We start from the raw sequence: 17025 nt of genomic DNA, 5'->3' as shown, positions 1-17025 counted from the left end.
TGGCTCAGTGTAACTAAAAACATTTGAAAAAGATGAATATGAACCTTCATAAATGGCATTAACAGACACTGAATAATTTGAGGCATGGTGTAAAAGCACATAGGTAATGCCTGACAAGTCTAACTTGGGGATTTTTTATTTTTGTTACGCATGCGCTGTGCGTCTTGTTCTGAAAGGACAGATTCACAAGATGTTTAAAAAAATCAAAGATTAAGATTAAATGATGATGATGGAGAGGAGGATGAATATTTATTAGATGTGTCTAATTATAGGGAAATTGAAGACAGCGCACTAGTAAGTAAAAAAGTTGTTTTAATAAAATTTGACAAAGGTGTTTTTTTATAATATAGATTGGCGCCACATCTATATTATACTGTAATACTGTAGTGTAATATTATAATGTAAAAAGTGGCTATCCCAAAGTCCCAAAGTAGTGATAGTTGGGCCATATTACACCAACCGTACTATTTAGGATGAACTAAATAAACTGAAAAATAAAATAGACCATCATATACGATAATGCTTTTACAAGATGATGAAATGGTAAAATGCCATATCAGATCAAAAATCTGTCAAGATGCTATTCTACAAACTGCTTTGATACGACACACTGAATGTTTCCCTCATGGGTCTCTGTTGTTGTCATTAGACAACAAAGGGTTTAATTAGAGGAATATAATGCCACATTCAGCCCAAATTATTTGGCCTCTATTCAACATGGTTTCAATTTCTTACCTGGTATTTGTTGCTCATTGAAAGAAAACTGTAAAACCGTGAAATGATACACAAGTGAATTGCCTACAAGCCAGACAGCAAGATTTCAATTGATCATTTTAATTAAGGACCATCAGGCCAGGAATATACAATTAATCAAATTGATTTTCTTGACGTATTAGCCATGGATGGCAAGGACTGTAATAAACAAAATATAATTTTAACTAATGTCAAACATTTCACCATAGTTCCGTGGTCAAAAGGTAGTTATAACATAGGCATAACAAATCAAACTCCAGTGCTTGATAGGAAAAAAAAAAAAAAAAAACAAACTGTTTAGATATTTACAAAATGATCAAACCTCTGAGAGAACTGGCTATCTTGAAAACTTGACTCTTGACACAGACTCTGCCAACCTTAATGAATTTATGCCTCAAATTAGGATCCAAATGACTTTTTGCTTCTACATTGGTTTATAAAATCTAACTTTTTAAACTGATAAAATAAATAGGCATGAGAATCTCAGGTTTGTGCATGTAAAAAAAAAAAACCAAAAAAAAAAACAGAACTAACCATCTGAATTAAAACTGGACAACAGTCAGTTGTGAAGACAAATAAAGACTATAAAAGAATAAATTTGGCTTTGTAAATGTTTGTACACAGAGGCAGAGGCATTGTGTGGAAACTTCAAGCACAGTTTTAAGTTGTATGTCAAATTATTGTTCTTGTATAGAAAATGTTTGTATTTGTAAAAAGAGACTGATAGCTGAACAAATTATATTATTAGAAAGCAAACACAAAGACACTGTGAAAGACAAAATAAACAAACGCATAGCATGAAATTATGCAAAACGTATGACTCAAAACTAAACAGCCAAACTCTACTCTTTACAGACATGAGTTGCCATGGAAACTCAACTGTTCAATTACTTTTCAAAACGTGCTTGACCAAAAGAGGAATTTATACATCAGCAGATGTGCGAACGTAATCCCAAAGGCTTTTTAAGAAGACTCCCATAGTCATGGTTAATCAGGAGGTTAACTCTCCTCTGGAATACAAGAGAAGATCTTCTCTTTCCTGTTGAAGCTCTTCCCATTTCTTCTGCAGCTCTAACTTTTCCTGCTCTAGTTCTTCCCTCTCTTTCTGCAGGCTCTCTTTAAGCCCATTTAATTCTTTTGCTTCCTCCTGCTGTAGTTTCCTCAGTAACTCAATTTTTTCCCTCTCTGCAGTTTCTTCTCTGGCATCCGCTGCACGCAGCTTCTCAAGCAGCTCACGCTGATGCTCCAAAGCTCGAGCCTCCTCCTTTTGGGTCCTCCTCAGAGCTTCAATCAGCTCCCGTTCTCTCCTAAACACACGCCTTTCTCCTTCTGGTGGTCTTGAGCCTTTCAACACAAGCATTAAGAGGACAAGAGATGCCATGTTTAATCTCACTTCAACCTTGGATGCAGTAGAATCACAACATGAAAAACTCACATGGCTTTATTAGGAATGGCACACTACTTTGGGTTGGACTCGCCTTTGGTCTCAAAACAACCCCATTTCCTTTGTCTTAAAAACTAGAGGTGCTGTTCGAACACCAATAACAGCACCACATTTTGACTTTCTTGTATTAACATCAACCCAAGATGACCTGTATTTAGAGGATTTTATGCTGCTGCCCCATGGTGCTTTAGCTTAAAAGTATCTTTATATATGTTTAGACAGAAGTATTAGTGATCATTTTTAAATTGAATTTGCCATGATAATATTATTACAAAGCATGGTTTGCAAAGATGCCTTTGAAAAAGATAATTTAAACAGCAGAGGGCTATGGAAACTTACCTACAAACTGTTCTGGCTCTTTGGGCCCAGTAGTTTCTGCTGTGGTCAGTGAGTCACTGGTAACTTTTGAGCATTGTGATAAATCGTATGGAGGTGGTTTAAGCCCATCAGCCACCAGCCTGGAAAACACCTCTGGGTGTCTCTTTGACATATGCCGACGCAAGTTGCTGGTGCTGCCACCTTCAAAGCACTGTAACTTCTTCATGCAAATACTACAACGAGCAGCATTCAAGCTTTCCAACCGCTCGTAGTGCTTCCAAATCAAGCTCCGTTTGTGTCGGTTGCGTCTCACTGGATGGCTGTCACTGGCCTCTCCATTTTTTGCTTGTTTTTCTTGATCTCCCTCTGCTGACTTCAGGATTTCATTAATGGCAGAATTGATATCAGATTCCATCGGGGTAGTTTGGATGTCAGAGTCTCCATCTTCCAGAACCACTTCAACTAAACAAAGGAAAAATAAAATTAAAATAAACAGCTAGAACTACAACTACTGATTCATTATTCATGAATATTTAAATTTTGTAAAATATCTCATTATGTGTAAAACATACAATGAAAATGAAAAAGACTTATTAGCAACAACTTCCCAGATTCTAATCAGATGCCATCACATAACTTGGGTTGCCTGGACCATCCGCTCAAAATACAGTTTGACAAATGACTGTAATAATTTGATCTTTTCGTCTTATTATGCTATACTGGAGTTTTATTTTTTCGATTAGAAACTGACTAAGATTGATATACTTTGATTAACTGTTTTGAGTGCCAGAATGTCAGTGAAATTGTTTGTCAAACATGACCTCAATGCAGCACAGCATTAACACATGCCGTAATATTTTCAGTCAATATAATAATCATGGTTACAGTTTTAACTGGGGTTTGTTTTCATTACCAACTTTTAAAAAATATTTTTTCAATGAATGGATTCCTCCCTCAGTTGCCTGAATATAATGAGGGAGGCCAGTCATAATCTCTGAGATTCGAATAGAAATTGTTTAAAAGACTATCTGATTATAAAGATAGTTGATGGACTTTTTTGTAAACCACAAATTATAGGACAGCAAACAAAAGTTATGATTATTGATTCATTTTAGGAGCATTTCCTTTTTCGGTTAATTATTCGTTTTGTACATAATGTAAAACTGGTGGAAACTTTCTCATGGTGAATTTTTAACGTGTCTTGTTTTCACCGCCAACCAAGATGTTTATAATTTATTATTACGTATTCAAAACAAAAACAAGACACTGGAAGCAGACAACATTTGACCTGAATTTCTGGCAAAAAAGACTATTCCAACAGATGCGGATAGACTGTCGATCAACAACTCGATTAATAGTTGCAGCTGCAATTACCGATTTCAGAAACCGTACCAGAGCTGAACTGTGCACTGTCCATGCTCACGTCTTGGTGCCCGTTTGTGGGTCCAGTTTTAGGTTGCCGTCCTTTGCATGCCTTGGTGACCTCTTTGGGGTGTTTGACCCGCAGATGCCTCAGCATGGCCGTGGTGGTGCCCTGGACCCGTTTGGACAGGTTCTCGCTGCAGAGCAGACACTTGACAGTCTGTGAGTCCACGGTCTTAAAAAAGCCCCACACCACGCTTTTCTTCCTGGTCGTGTCGCTGTTTGGCTCCAGGGCGTCGTCGCACAATACGAGCTGCCCCTGTGATTCAAAATAAGTCCTGCTGACCCCAAAGCTTTGTGACCGAGTGTGTCTCCTCTGCTCCGTGTTTTCTCCTGTCGGACATTAAATGCAGGTCTCAGTTGGTGATGTGCGAGTCCTGAATCGTCTATAAGTCGGGAGTCGTTTTGCTGACTCATGAGTCACGAGTCCTCGTCTCCTTAACTAGCTAACAGCAAGCACGATGCTAGACAATACGTCACTAATGTGCGACTATTAATACCGTATCTGTATACATTTATCAAATTAATCTCAGTCTTAGCTCTGGTTTTTTGCTCCATATCCCCCTTTCTCTCCCCGCTATGAACCGTAAATTTAGATCGGTTTACGGCTCCTTGAATGGAGCCAGGTCTTGAGGATCCGTTCTTCTTTACGAGCCGTTCAAAAGACTGGCTCATATTCACAATTATCTATTTTGCAAGAGGCCAGCTTGAGAGTAACTCGATTTATCTGGCAAATCACCCCTGGGAGAATGATATGGTAATATATTCTGACTGAGATGTGTCAGTTTTGTTTTGTGCTAGCAGAGAGGGTTTGACTAGAGCCCGGTGCCTGGTCGGGCAAAGATGGCGGTTTCAGAGGACGCTGCTGTAGCTGTAATGAGTGATAGTGGCCTGATGTCTGACATTACCTGGAGGCAGAAACACCAGAGCTTGTAGCTGCAGAAGAAACAGAAGAAACACTCACGGCGTGACTCACCTTCAGTAGAGACTTCATCGACACTTTCATTGTTGTCGGATTCAGCTGGCTCTTTCCCCCCCGCCGCTACTTCCACTATCGGGTGCAGCGTTTTTAAGTGGCGATGCAAATTATTCGTTGATCCGGACTTGAATGAAATACTTTTCTGGCAGATGTTACACGTTGCTTTACCGTCTCTGTCGATAGAAAAGTGCATCCAGATGCTGCTGCGTTTTCTCTGACCCATGTTGTCTTACTCGCCAAGCACCAGTGGTGGGCGTATCGACCCAGTGAAATAATATCAATACTTCAGTTTCATGAGAGAGCCGACCTGGCTGCTCCTCAGAACGGAGCAGGCAGACTCTTCAGTCCTCCTCCCCACAGTCGCGTTAAGATGTTGCACCGTCACGTGACTCAGCGGCCCCCCGGCCAGTCCTCAGCAGCACGTGTTCTGTGGTTGGAGAGGAGAACTAGAGAGGAACGCCGCGTGGCAGTATTTTCAGGTAATGAAACGACTGTCCGACTGTCCAACCTGCAAAAAGATGTTAAATACAGCGGACATTAACGTAATAATGTTGGAATAAAATATTTTCTTACTTGCTCACAGGAAATTACTGTGACAATGTGATTTATTCTTGATAAGGTGTATGTTTTATGCTTTCAACTCGTAAAAGAAGGATGTATCTGAAAAGAAAATCATTCCAGCTTCATGGACAACCATGTTCTATTGCTTCCTAAGAAAAACTTTATTATAATTCTCCTTAAGGCTTTGCCCGAATTCTGTTCTGGGTTTTAAATAATTAATAATCCACAAAAAAATTACACAAACACTTAAAGGCCGTGAAAATTCATTCAGTTGTAGCAGTTTAATTATTAAAAAGTATCGTTGTCGGTGGCACTGGGCCTGTATTCACTTGTTATCAGATCGATACAAAGTCTCGCAGTATTGCACACCACAACTATGCTGAGGTACCCGATCGAGGTTGACAGCAGCACTGACGTCACATCCGGGCTGGACATCATCACCGCTTCTTTTTATTTAATGTAATTAACCATTTAATTTGTTGCATATATGTACGGGAAAGCCACTTTTGGGAGAAATTACTTAGAAAGGTATATTTTTTTTTTTATTTATTTATAAACAAATGAAAAAGCACCCTCATTGTTTGTATATGCTTCATATTTGTGCTTTATTAAGTGGTGCTCACATTCCTTATGTAAAACAGATTTTTTTTTTTTATTTTGCTGGAAAACGTATATTTCTGAATATGAAACTTTATTCAGTTCTGGTGATGGATGTTTTTAATGCAGTCTTATGAATTCTATGTTCATTGGACTAAAACCATACAAGTCTATATGGTTCTGTCAGCCACTTCTTACTATATATAACACAATATAAATAGGACAGACATAATGAAAGAAACACCTCTGTAACAGTTTCATAAAAAATAAAACATAACTCCCATGAAGGATTTATTCCAGGACTGCTGTATCATGTTGCAGGAGTAGAAATAAAACATTCGCTTTATTTTGATTCATAGGATGTGCTCATAATAGACGATGCTCTTTACATATATTTGTCATATTTTAATATATTTAATTATAATGCTAGACATTCACATTAGCTGTTCCATGATATTAATTAGTTGCATTCACAGTTTCATGTATTCTGTCATCACATTTTACCTTGTTAGTTATCCATAGACCATCACATATACTTTCCCCCCAGTCATTCCCTGTGTGTTCTTTTTAGGAAAAGATTAGAGATCAGTTTAATCAAAAAGTCCCAACTTCACATAGTAGAAAGATTTATTAATTCCAGTGTTAATCAAATAATTAGAAAGTTAAATCGAACCATGCTCCTAAAGGGGCTGGTTTCTCATACATTGAGGAAAAATAAAGTTAACACTATAGTAGCAAGCAATATCTTCACACACAAGCAGATCTGTCATTCAGCAGCCCCCATATGAATGACTCTGCAGAGGAGACGTCATGATATAACAATGCACAATAAAGTACCTTTTATAAAAGTGATATTTCAGTCTATTGTATTATTTAAAAAAACAATGTGAGCATTATTCCTGGAATACATTGCTTAATTTCTGTATAGAAGTATGTGTTTTATTAAACAATGAACATGTTTCAAAGCACAAAGTTTTGACCTGCAGAGTAAAAAGTACACTTTTTTATTTGCAGAATTAATAAACTGAACATCACTACATGAAGACAGCTGTGTTTATTAAATGAAGTATCTGTCAGGCAGATAACAGTACACTTTCCCCACTTCAATATAACAAATTATGTTCAAAAAGCCAATCAATTAAAACACCACTAAATATAAACAAGATAAATATTACAGCTTTAAACAGAAATTCACTGGCTGAAAATATAAACACTAAACAGAATGGAAAAAGGGAAACTCTCCACACTGACATAAATAAATACACAAAGTCTTTCTTATACAAAAGAATGTTAAATTCATTCTTGCAGTGGGCTGGCTGGTAAGAGCAATACACTACATATTAAATAGGTGGCATTTTTAACAGGTATCAGTGCAAAAAAAACAAAAACAAACAAAAACCAAAAGCAATGGTAAAGACAGTAAAAACTCAGTCTGAATGTATTTTGAAAGTTAAGTGTTATGGAACATCCTGCAGGCAAATGTGTGAAAGACACTTAATGTAAACTTGTAGGGATTATTTTTTTAAAGCACTGTTTGGATAGCGTGAGGTAAGCATATTTTGTGGCTGTATCCTTATGTGCAGATCCTGTCTAAGAAGGGTGTAGACCAATCAAATCAAACCAGTAAACTGCATCTACAGCTTCAATATCATTTAGGATTTTCAGCAGAACTGAGATGCAGCAAGTGATCACAAATATCACAAACTGTTTAAAACTTAAAATTTCTACTTTCAAGACAGTTGAATCCAGTGATTCTACTTAATGAAAATATCAGCAAGGTTTCAGGATGACTGGTGGGAGTAGGGTTTGCAGTCACACCCTCTGCTGTTAACCATCTATAATACCTCTATATGCATAAATTGCAGCAAACAAAATATTGTTAAAACATTAAATGACTTCAATTGCTAACACATGTAAACAAACTTTTTACAAACATTTTAAACTCAGGCCTGGCATCTAACAGTTTCTGACAGTTAACGCTAAAAGTTCACTTTCTTTAATGTGCCTGTTTCTTATTATGTAAAAAGATGTAATGTGTTATTTTACCAATTATCAATCCTCTGTGTAAGCTTGACAAGAAGCTGTTAAAAGTTGCCAGTTTCTTCCTTCATGGTCATGGTCAGTTTTAATGGTTAAATGACCAACAGGTACGAACCAATCCTAGAAATCCCTCTTAGGCAAAATCCACCTCACCTGTCCTTACACATATGATGTTTCTTCCAAAGAGTCAACATCCACTGTACATCTATATAAATAAAAACAGCAACTCTTTACAGCATCTTTTCTAAGCGACAGGGTGTGAAGTGATACACAATTATTCAATTTAAATTAAGTATCACTTTCAGAAATTGGTATTTTGAGGGGCAATGCTACAAATGAAAGATTTTTTTTCTCTCTATTTAGCTTATTTTACTCAATTGCTGCTGCCCTATGTATGCCTCAGGAGGTCATGACATAGAAACCTACTAGCCTCTCTAAAGCTGCTTATTTTATTACATGTAAAAAACAAACAAACAAACAAACAAACAACAACAACAAAAAAAAAAACAACCCAAACAAGCAAAACAGCTCCATTATTCTTATTCTGAAATTTTCAGAGGTCGCTCTCCTTTGAAGGATGATTTGAATCCTGACAGACATCACTCTGAAACCAGTCAAAGTACTTTGTTAGTCAGATCATCTTCATACTTGATATTGGATATTCACATTCATGTCTGAGGTAAACACTCACATTCAGAATAAGGTGCTATTGGTGTTGAAAATACATTAACATTAAAATATTTATATATATGGAAATGTTATGTACAATAGAGTCAAATGTTTCATCAGTTGGACAGCAAACCTATTCTAAGATTTAACCCTGACATAGTGTTTGAATTAAAAGCCTCGAAAAACTGTGCTAGACTGGTGTTGGTGGTTGTTTGGTAACCACCACAGTCTAAAATCAGCTTGAAGTAAAGAAAAGGCCATGGTAAAATATTTTCTTGATTTTTAGACACAAGCAGTTCTGCTCTTTGCCAATATTTAACATAGGTGTGGTGCTTTGCTGACAGGTGATCCATGTCAGTCTTATTTAACAGGAAATTGCAGTCATGGTACCATGACTCCAAGCTTCAGTGACAGTAAGGCCTGGGTCTGTTTTTTGGTATGGCAGATTTTGGCACACTTAAAGTACATACAGAGCTTTTATAACATTCCCTGGTGAGAATCAAGAGTAATGGAGCTTTGGATGGCAATTTAATGAACAAACACACAGAAACTCTGAGGGTACAAACATCCACTCCACAATTATAGCCTCTCAACTAAAATATTTAGTTCTAAAGGTAAAAATGCTAAGTAGTCATGTGAAATGTAAACTGCCAAAGCAACTGAAGTTAAGGAGCATGGAGTGCCCAGTTTTGCCAGATGTGTAGTAGTTGCACTGGATGTTTAAATATTTCTAATTTTTATTTCTCTGCAAAGCCTCACACAAGTTGTGGTTTGGATCTGGCTCCTGACTCATGATCTCAACACACTCCCATTCTCCACTCCAGCTGGACCGTTTCACGGCCTCCACAACCGTCTGCACATACAGACCATCCTCAAATGTTGGTGCTATAGCAACTGGTCCTTGTGCCCATGACCTGCGCTCCTCATGTGCCTGAAAAGACTGTCTCAGTGCCTTTACCATGGAGCTCAGCCCCCGCAGGTGAGGCAGTGGCATCTCTTTCACCTCTGGTCCTGCCCACCCACTGTCACCTAGCAACAGCTCCTCTACATTACTCCCACTGCGTTGACCATATAGTTCTGTCCCCCTGGCAACCAACCTCCCAGTGGATCCAACCACCATAACCTCTTGCACAAATGACCCTGGCATGTTGAAGTTCAGTGTTACAGTGCAACACACACCACAAGAGCTTGATCTTGTTCCACCCATCAACATTTGGAAGAAACAAAAATCATCACTGGTGACACGGCGAATGCCTCTGATCAAGCTGTTCTGTTGCACAAAGGTCCGCAGTAAGCCGTGTACACGATGGGCTCTGGTGCCAGTCAGGTGGCTTAAGAGGTCAATGATGGCAGAGCCAACAGTGTGCAGACCGCCTCCTCCCATAAGTTCCTCACAGGTCCAGCCATATGACTGGTCTAGGAGGCTTGGGCCATAGACTCGCACATCGCATACCTGAATTTCACCAACATATCCCTCCAGCAGCATCTGGCGCATTGCAACAAAAGCTGGCAGGAAACGCAGAGTATTACCCATAATACTGAGCAGCTGGGGGTAGTATCTAGCTGCAGTCACCATCTTGAATGAATCTATAGCTGTTGCAGCTTTCTCACACACAACATTCTTACCTATCCCTGTAGACATGGAGAGAGAGAGAGAGAGGATAGGTTTATTATTATTCCAATAAGACCTGACTCAAAGATTTTGAGATCAATCAATACAACATTTCTAAGTTAAATACATGGCCTCTGAAAAAGCATTTGACAAATTTCTACTTTTTAACAATATTATGAAGATATTATTAAAATTATCATTAGGTCAGTGAAGGGGCTAAAAGTAGAGTTCAGTCACTATGGTTCTGCCTTCATTTCATCACACAGTATGTTTTACATACACTCAGTTGTTGCTATGCATGTAAATTATTGAGGGTAAAGTAAATTTTGGAGCTGCATCCTAACATAAAGACCATAACACTAATAGCCTTAAAGGGCATAACAGTGATTTTTTTTGTTTTTGAAATTGATAATAATAAAAAACTTCCTGTAAGCACAACAGATAACAGAGGGTGTACGCAGTTTTTTTATGATTCGAGATTAGCAAGCCTCAGTCCCCCTTGGAATTAGTGCTGGTGGGGGCACACTCAGGAAGTTGCAACTAAAACAGGAAGCTGAAGTCAACGCTCTGGAATTCCATCAGATATAGTGGGTTACCTTCATAGAGTTTGTCTCCTCTGATAAAACTGTGTGGTGATTATGTTGCCTTCAATGAGTCTGCAACAAATACGTAGTTTTTTTTCTGTGAGTTTTGGTTGTTTTTATTTTTGCCTGTTGACTACATTTGCAGTGGTCATGGCCGCAACCACTATTAATCACATCCTAAGTATAAAATTAAATATAATCAATATATGTTGCAATTCACTTTGAGTAATTGGACCTTTCGGTGAGGATTGTCAAAAAAATTTCAACCTGTTCCAGCATTCAGCCATGCCCAGTTGGATGAGGTAACATTAGAAGCTCATGCAACACAGATGCTTATCTCTGTTAATTGTGTATGTGCCAATAAGTTTAGGATGAGCCACTTTTGAAAGTCTAAATTTTAGTAAAGGTGTACTTGCTTATGACCTACCCAATGCTTTGACAGCAATCTGCCTTGTCATTGAGGGTGGAATATAAATGCACACAAGATCGACATCTTGGTGCAGCAGGACATCATCAGAACGACTGGTGTGAAATGGGATGCCAAGTTCCTTTGCCAAGCAGCATGCTTCCTCTTCACTTTGCCCCCATAGTGCATGGACCTCAAAGCCTTCAGCTTTTAATAAAGGGACCAGCACACGGGCTGTGCTCCCTATGCCAAACACACCAACTCCTGGCAACATGGCCGTGACTTTACGTGGGAACCATGGCAAGTGTTAACAACATTCCAAGAGCTAATGATCCACTTGTCTGTCAAAACCTTTGATGTCTTGAAATCTGGGAATTTACCTGTGGAAATAAATTAGCAGACTATTATACTTGGTGACACTGAGAAAGCAAAATGTTTACATGTCCATAATGCAACAATATTGTATCCTAAAACAACTGCTGTTTCACATAGTCACTGTGTGTTTATTACGGTGAGGGATTTAAGGTCAAGACATAATAAAATGTATTTTACGATCACTATACTATAGACAGTAATATGTTGTGTGGAGCAAGGTCTCTACATAAATCTATCTCTGGTGATTGGAACATCAAACAGGTTTAGACCAGTTCTTCCTATCAGCAGTCTCTGACAGCCATTTGCATTGTGTCCTACTACATAGTTGCCATTCCTTAGATGATCCACACCCACTCTTACCTCTGTAGCAAATGTAATTAATATCTGCGTGTGTATGATCTTATCTAGGTGAAACAATAGTTTAGTGACATTTTGGATAAAAATCTGCAGACATGACAGTTCGCTGATTTTAATGACATAGCATGCAACTCAGCTCACCTGTGGCTCTTCCGTATTTGCCACTTATCTGTGATTTCCTGATCTGATGGTCATGGATGGTGGAGCACCAGCACACTGTCATCTGATTTCAAACTATCTTGTAGTCAGAAAATGTTTGCCATTTGTTAAGCTAAATAAGCTAGCTTCATATATTCACATTTACATGAGAGTAAAGTGAATATCTCCGGAATGCTGGTCAGAAAGTGTAACATATTGAAGGCTGCTTGGACTGTCGTCGACTTCTCCCACCGAATTTCATAAACAAAGTAAGAGAACCAAATAAATAACAAGCAGATTTATTGACAGAGAAAATTATAATAAGTTTTGAGCCGACACAGTGGTATGTATTTCTTGAAAAAGAAAAAGTCGACATAGCTAAAAATGCAAGGAGGTGATGTAAATGTCAAAGCTGTCAAGAGCTCCCTCTCTCTTAAAACCATTAATGTGCAAGTACAGATGGTGATTACCGACTTGTGGATGTGTGTGTGATGATCTGATGAGCACCTGCTGTACCTGAGTATCTAACACTCAAACGTTTCCTAAACTGGCAACAGATGAAGCCTCTGTATCGCTCTTTCAGACGCACACACACTCAGACTGTAAAGTACCATCTCCGGGCTGAGCTGCTGTCGGTTGGTCCGATGACAAAGCCGCGCTTTACCGTACTGTCGCGGTCGAGATAAATAATTCCGAGGCATTAACTGCAATTATTTTTACACCACAAACCTGAAGAAAGTGACCACTACTTTACCTTGTGTGTATCACTATTTGTTGTGTGTTCCGGCTCTCACACATAAGCCAAGCTCCACTCAGCTGCTCGACACTGGGGATATTGATAACGCTAGCTAGCGCGTTTAGCTAACCGACCAGACAGTCATGAGCAAAACCAGCCAGAAACCCTCTTCACACAGGAAATATCTACAGTTAACCTAGATGACAGTCTCGAAAAGTACTACAACAACCATGTAATGAAATGTGGAGTTAATATCTACTTTTAGTTATTACCTACTTCCCTGGTCTGAACATCGGCTGCGGCGGGTGTGGAGCCGGGCGCTGCCCAGTTGCTAATGGTAACTTCAACGGCAGCGGCTGCACTGAAACAGCCGGAGATGCTACAGAGGCCGGAGATGGGTCACCGTCAGCGGAGAGCTTCGGCAGCGACACATAGCGACCCGGAAATACGCAATGTAACCACCAAAAACACTAAAATACATCATTTGAAATGTTTTCTTTAGAACATACCAATCAGTTTAGAATCATATTTGTGACTATAAAGTGAATAGACATTAATTAGTGGACAGCAACCCAAAGGGTGCAGACAAACTCAAAGAGACGTAAATAGAACACAGTATAGCAAGACATATAACAACACCATTTGTAAATGTTTCGTCTCAGTCCTGGGGACATCATCCAGTGAATACACATATGTACATGGGGCAGGGGCATGCTTGAGTCAGACTTCTCCAGGTTGAGTATAGTACAGAACACCTACTTCATTCAAAAATAACTTTATGAACATTTACACATTACCGTGGATCAGTAGGTAATATTCAGAAAAGTCTGACAAACCATCTGACTCCATGGATCGAATCCAAGATCCAAACGAGTTCATGTTCACCTTCATGTAATACCTTCAGATGGATGATACACTTTACTAACACACGGTTCAATATTGAATAAGGTTAAACAAAAGTTAAACACGGTTGCTTTTATAAGATAACATATAATTTAGTCATTCATTGATACCTGCTTCCCCACCAGTACATGTCAGATTGATTGTAATTGGAATAAAAAGCTGTGTTTTTTTATTTATAATAAATAATATATAAAAGATTTATCAACTGTTGGTAGTTTGAGTGCCCTTGGGTGTACACATAAAGCATGTGAAGCTAAGAGAGCCTGCTTAGAGCAGCTTTTTTCCCCAGTTTATATGGCTTTTCCATACAAACAAATTACCTGAGTTTTTTTTATTTGTTTTTTTGTTTAAATGTATTTTCACAATGTGACAAAACGAAAAGATAACGACATAAACTGAAAAGAGGAGTACAATTAACTCAGCTGTTTCCACATCCTGACCAGCAGGGGCGCTGGGGCACGGGAACGCGCCATCACAGACCTAGCAGGAAGCGCAAGGTCTGATGGTACTTTTAGTTCTCAACGGACGTCGGTCGTCTTGATAACAGCTAGAACAAAACCACACAATCTTTTACCGAAAATAAAACACCAGAATCCTATTCACTAAAAGAATCAGCTCCTTCTGCTCCGAGTCTGGATAAGTTCGGGTGGGTCCGGTCGTCGTACGGAGAAAATCGGCTGAGTTTTCGGTAGAAAATAAACAGGAAGTTGTTAGCGTTGTGGGACGTGTAGTTCCGCTTGCAGGCCGCGGAGCTCGATAACAACGCACAGAATACAGAAACAACAATAAAATAACCCGAGCTTCACCGAGAGAGCCCGTTTCAGCCTCGGTGCTGAGGCAAACATGCCTGGGTTCACCTGCTGTGTCCCTGGCTGCTACAACAATTCACACCGGGACCGCGACCTGCGCTTCTACACGTTTCCAAAGGACACGGCGCTGAGGGAGATGTGGCTCAGGAACATCTCCCGGGCCGGGGTCAGCGGCTGCTTCAGCACCTTCCAGCCCACCACCGGCCACCGAGTGTGCAGCGTGCACTTCGCTGGTGGAAGGAAAACCTACAGTATCCGAGTGCCGTCCCTTTTCCCTCTGCGAGGGGTCAACGAGCGCAGGAGTCGGCGGGGCAGAGGCAGGAAAGTGTCCGCGGGGGTTCCTGCGCCCCCCGCCGCCGCGACCTCCGGGATCATTCTCACCAGCGTCCTGGGCAGCGCGGCGGAAGGAGCCGAGGGCAACGCGGGCGGCGAGGCGAGCGACGACAGCATCACCGTGGTCCAGATAGGCCAGAACGGGGAGTACCTGGGCACCGCGAGGCTGCCGGCCCAGTCGGAGGGGACTTGCTACACGGCGCCGGTCGGCAGCGCGGACGAGCTCACTGCAGACGACTCGTCAGTGGAAGCCGCGTCCAACCTGCACCAGCTGCCTGTGCAGTACGTCAGTGTGACCAGCAGCCCGCTGGACCACTCGTACTCGCTGACCACCGGCACCACGTCGGCTGAACTGTTGCGGAAACTGAACGAGCAGCGGGACATCATCGCACTGATGGAGGTGAAGATGAAGGAGATGAAGGCGACCATCCGCCAGCTGCGGGTCGCCGAAGCCAAGCTGCAGGAGGAGGTGCGGGAGCGGGACCGGTTGCTGTACGGGAACTCAGTGGCTTTCAGCGTCCGGAAGAAAATCTGATGGGCGAACAAGACCGGAGACGACCTGTCCCAGAGACTCAGACAAACCGAGAGGACACCGAGGGGTTGAAGACAGCAGATCCAGCCCTGTTTTGTATCAAACGCCGAGCGATGACAATTTATTTTCAACAAGTAGAGCTGAATTTTCGTAGGCCTCGTGTAGAGAGGTTTGCTGCCTAGTTTATATATCTGGTAGTAAGAAACTCACTGCTAATCACATACAAACATGCACAGTCCATCGGCCTGCAGTTTAAACAACGTCAATAACACATATATTTCTCAACCGGGTCTCGTTGACTGCAGACTAGTATGTTAGGCGGGCTTTCATATTTATAAGCGGACTGATGCTAAAAGGTGTTGCATATAAAGTTTTTCTCCTGAAGATTTCATTGAAGTTTGAAGTTTTTATTGCAATACTTTTGAACTGAAACTGGGAGATGGATGTCAGGAAGCTCTCACAGTAGACTGTAGAGGGAAATTACACCACACATCAATATCTGTAGGACTTTGAGTAACCAAAACACTATGCTTGGCACACTTTAGGTGTTCACCCGTGACATTTAACTTTACTATGACTTGATCTGAGTTGCCTTTGAAAGTTTTTTTTTTTTTTTTTTTGCATTTGTTGCTAAAGACCTTTGTGTGACAGAAATGGGACTTTCTTAACAATTTCTTAAAACTTGAATGGCCACTCAAAACATTAAGCATTTTATTAAAGTGTGTTACTTGAAGACAGACATGTAGTTACATTACCTTGTTACTTATTACTTAATTTTTCCAAGGAAATCTTACAAAAGTAACCTAGAAAACCCTTCTAATGGTACTTAATGCACCTGTTACTCTCAGGTGCTTCTGTGAAACATCAGTTTTATGTATCTGCTTTTGTTAGATTAGTTTTCTGTCACACAACAGAATCTCTCTTTCTGATTCACAAATGTTTTCTGAACAGGAAATTACACACATTTCAGATTTTTTTTACTTGGTCCAAAAACCAAAATACTCTGGCTTCAATTTAATTATATTTTATTTAGAAACACACAGATTTATGCTTACTAATTTCTTAGGTTAACAATCATGTCTTGACTGTTATGTTGCATTACATTCACAAAACAGAAACAGGCTTGGTGAAGATTTTGGTGTGCATTTTTTTGTTTGTTTTTTTCCTTTGGAGCCATTTGAGTCAGTTTTCCTCATCTCAATGCGATAAATCTCACTGGGCTACGATCAGAGGTTGTGTTTGTATTCTTTAAGTAAAGAAAAATGTAATTTTCAGTAGCTCCAACAGCAAATTCCATTGGTAAGAGGTAGGAGCATTTTCCCTAGTGGTGAACTGTACAAAAGTGATCATATTTATATCACATTAAATCTTCAATCAATAAGGCCTGTAATTGGCACAAAGCACAAACTCATACAAGTCAAACAAGTATCAAATATCAATATTGATGCTGCTGTTTT

General features: G+C 39.9%; 3 protein-coding genes across 7 annotated transcripts; 1 reads left to right on the top strand and 2 right to left on the bottom strand.

Moving 5' to 3' along the window:
• Window positions 1–435: 435 nt before the first annotated feature.
• Window positions 436–5312, bottom strand: LOC115041090 (uncharacterized). Of its 2 annotated transcripts, none has more exons than XM_029498385.1 (4): window positions 4914–5312; window positions 3890–4270; window positions 2537–2977; window positions 436–2097 (listed from the first exon to the last, which is right to left on the bottom strand). In XM_029498385.1, exons 1-4 carry the CDS (start codon window positions 5137–5139, stop codon window positions 1745–1747), a joined length of 1401 nt encoding a protein of 466 aa, XP_029354245.1. In that variant the 5' UTR covers window positions 5140–5312; the 3' UTR covers window positions 436–1744. The 2 variants fall into 2 exon arrangements, with proteins under 2 accessions (XP_029354245.1, XP_029354246.1); XM_029498386.1 differs by having other exon boundaries at window positions 438–2097; window positions 3908–4270; window positions 4914–5311.
• A 1750-nt stretch (window positions 5313–7062) lies between these two features.
• gfod2 (glucose-fructose oxidoreductase domain containing 2) lies at window positions 7063–13395 on the bottom strand. 4 transcript variants are annotated; one of them, XM_029498794.1, is made up of 3 exons: window positions 13264–13395; window positions 11407–11765; window positions 7063–10415 (listed from the first exon to the last, which is right to left on the bottom strand). In XM_029498794.1, exons 2-3 carry the CDS (start codon window positions 11657–11659, stop codon window positions 9514–9516), a joined length of 1155 nt encoding a protein of 384 aa, XP_029354654.1. In that variant the 5' UTR covers window positions 11660–11765; window positions 13264–13395; the 3' UTR covers window positions 7063–9513. The 4 variants fall into 4 exon arrangements, with proteins under 4 accessions (XP_029354654.1, XP_029354656.1, XP_029354655.1 ...); XM_029498796.1 differs by having other exon boundaries at window positions 13268–13336; XM_029498795.1 differs by lacking the exon at window positions 13264–13395 and adding an exon at window positions 12259–13256.
• A 980-nt stretch (window positions 13396–14375) lies between these two features.
• On the top strand, window positions 14376–16794 carry thap11 (THAP domain containing 11). Its single transcript, XM_029498246.1, has one exon. The coding sequence runs from the start codon at window positions 14738–14740 to the stop codon at window positions 15569–15571; it is 834 nt and encodes a 277-aa protein (XP_029354106.1). The 5' UTR covers window positions 14376–14737; the 3' UTR covers window positions 15572–16794.
• Window positions 16795–17025: the final 231 nt, after the last annotated feature.

Source organism: Echeneis naucrates, chromosome 3, assembly GCF_900963305.1.
Source record: "Echeneis naucrates chromosome 3, fEcheNa1.1, whole genome shotgun sequence".
In the NCBI taxonomy this organism is placed as follows: Eukaryota; Metazoa; Chordata; class Actinopteri; order Carangiformes; family Echeneidae; genus Echeneis; species Echeneis naucrates.
Note: the sequence above shows the minus strand (reverse complement) of the source record. Positions and strands in the feature narration are given on the sequence as shown.

Bases quoted from the DNA above. Each gene is read 5' to 3' on its own strand.
- LOC115041090 (XM_029498385.1), bottom strand. From the start codon at position 5,139: ATGGGTCAGAGAAAACGCAGCAGCATCTGGATGCACTTTTCTATCGAC. The intron at 4,271-4,913 runs GTGAGTCACGCC...AATGTCCGACAG, and splicing joins CGATGAAGTCTCTACTGAAG to GAGAAAACACGGAGCAGAGG. The intron at 2,098-2,536 runs GTAAGTTTCCAT...TTGTGTTGAAAG, and splicing joins AGAGCCAGAACAGTTTGTAG to GCTCAAGACCACCAGAAGGA.
- gfod2 (XM_029498794.1), bottom strand. From the start codon at position 11,659: ATGTTGCCAGGAGTTGGTGTGTTTGGCATAGGGAGCACAGCCCGTGTG. The intron at 10,416-11,406 runs GTAGGTCATAAG...CCATGTCTACAG, and splicing joins GATTGCTGTCAAAGCATTGG to GGATAGGTAAGAATGTTGTG.
- thap11 (XM_029498246.1), top strand. From the start codon at position 14,738: ATGCCTGGGTTCACCTGCTGTGTCCCTGGCTGCTACAACAATTCACAC.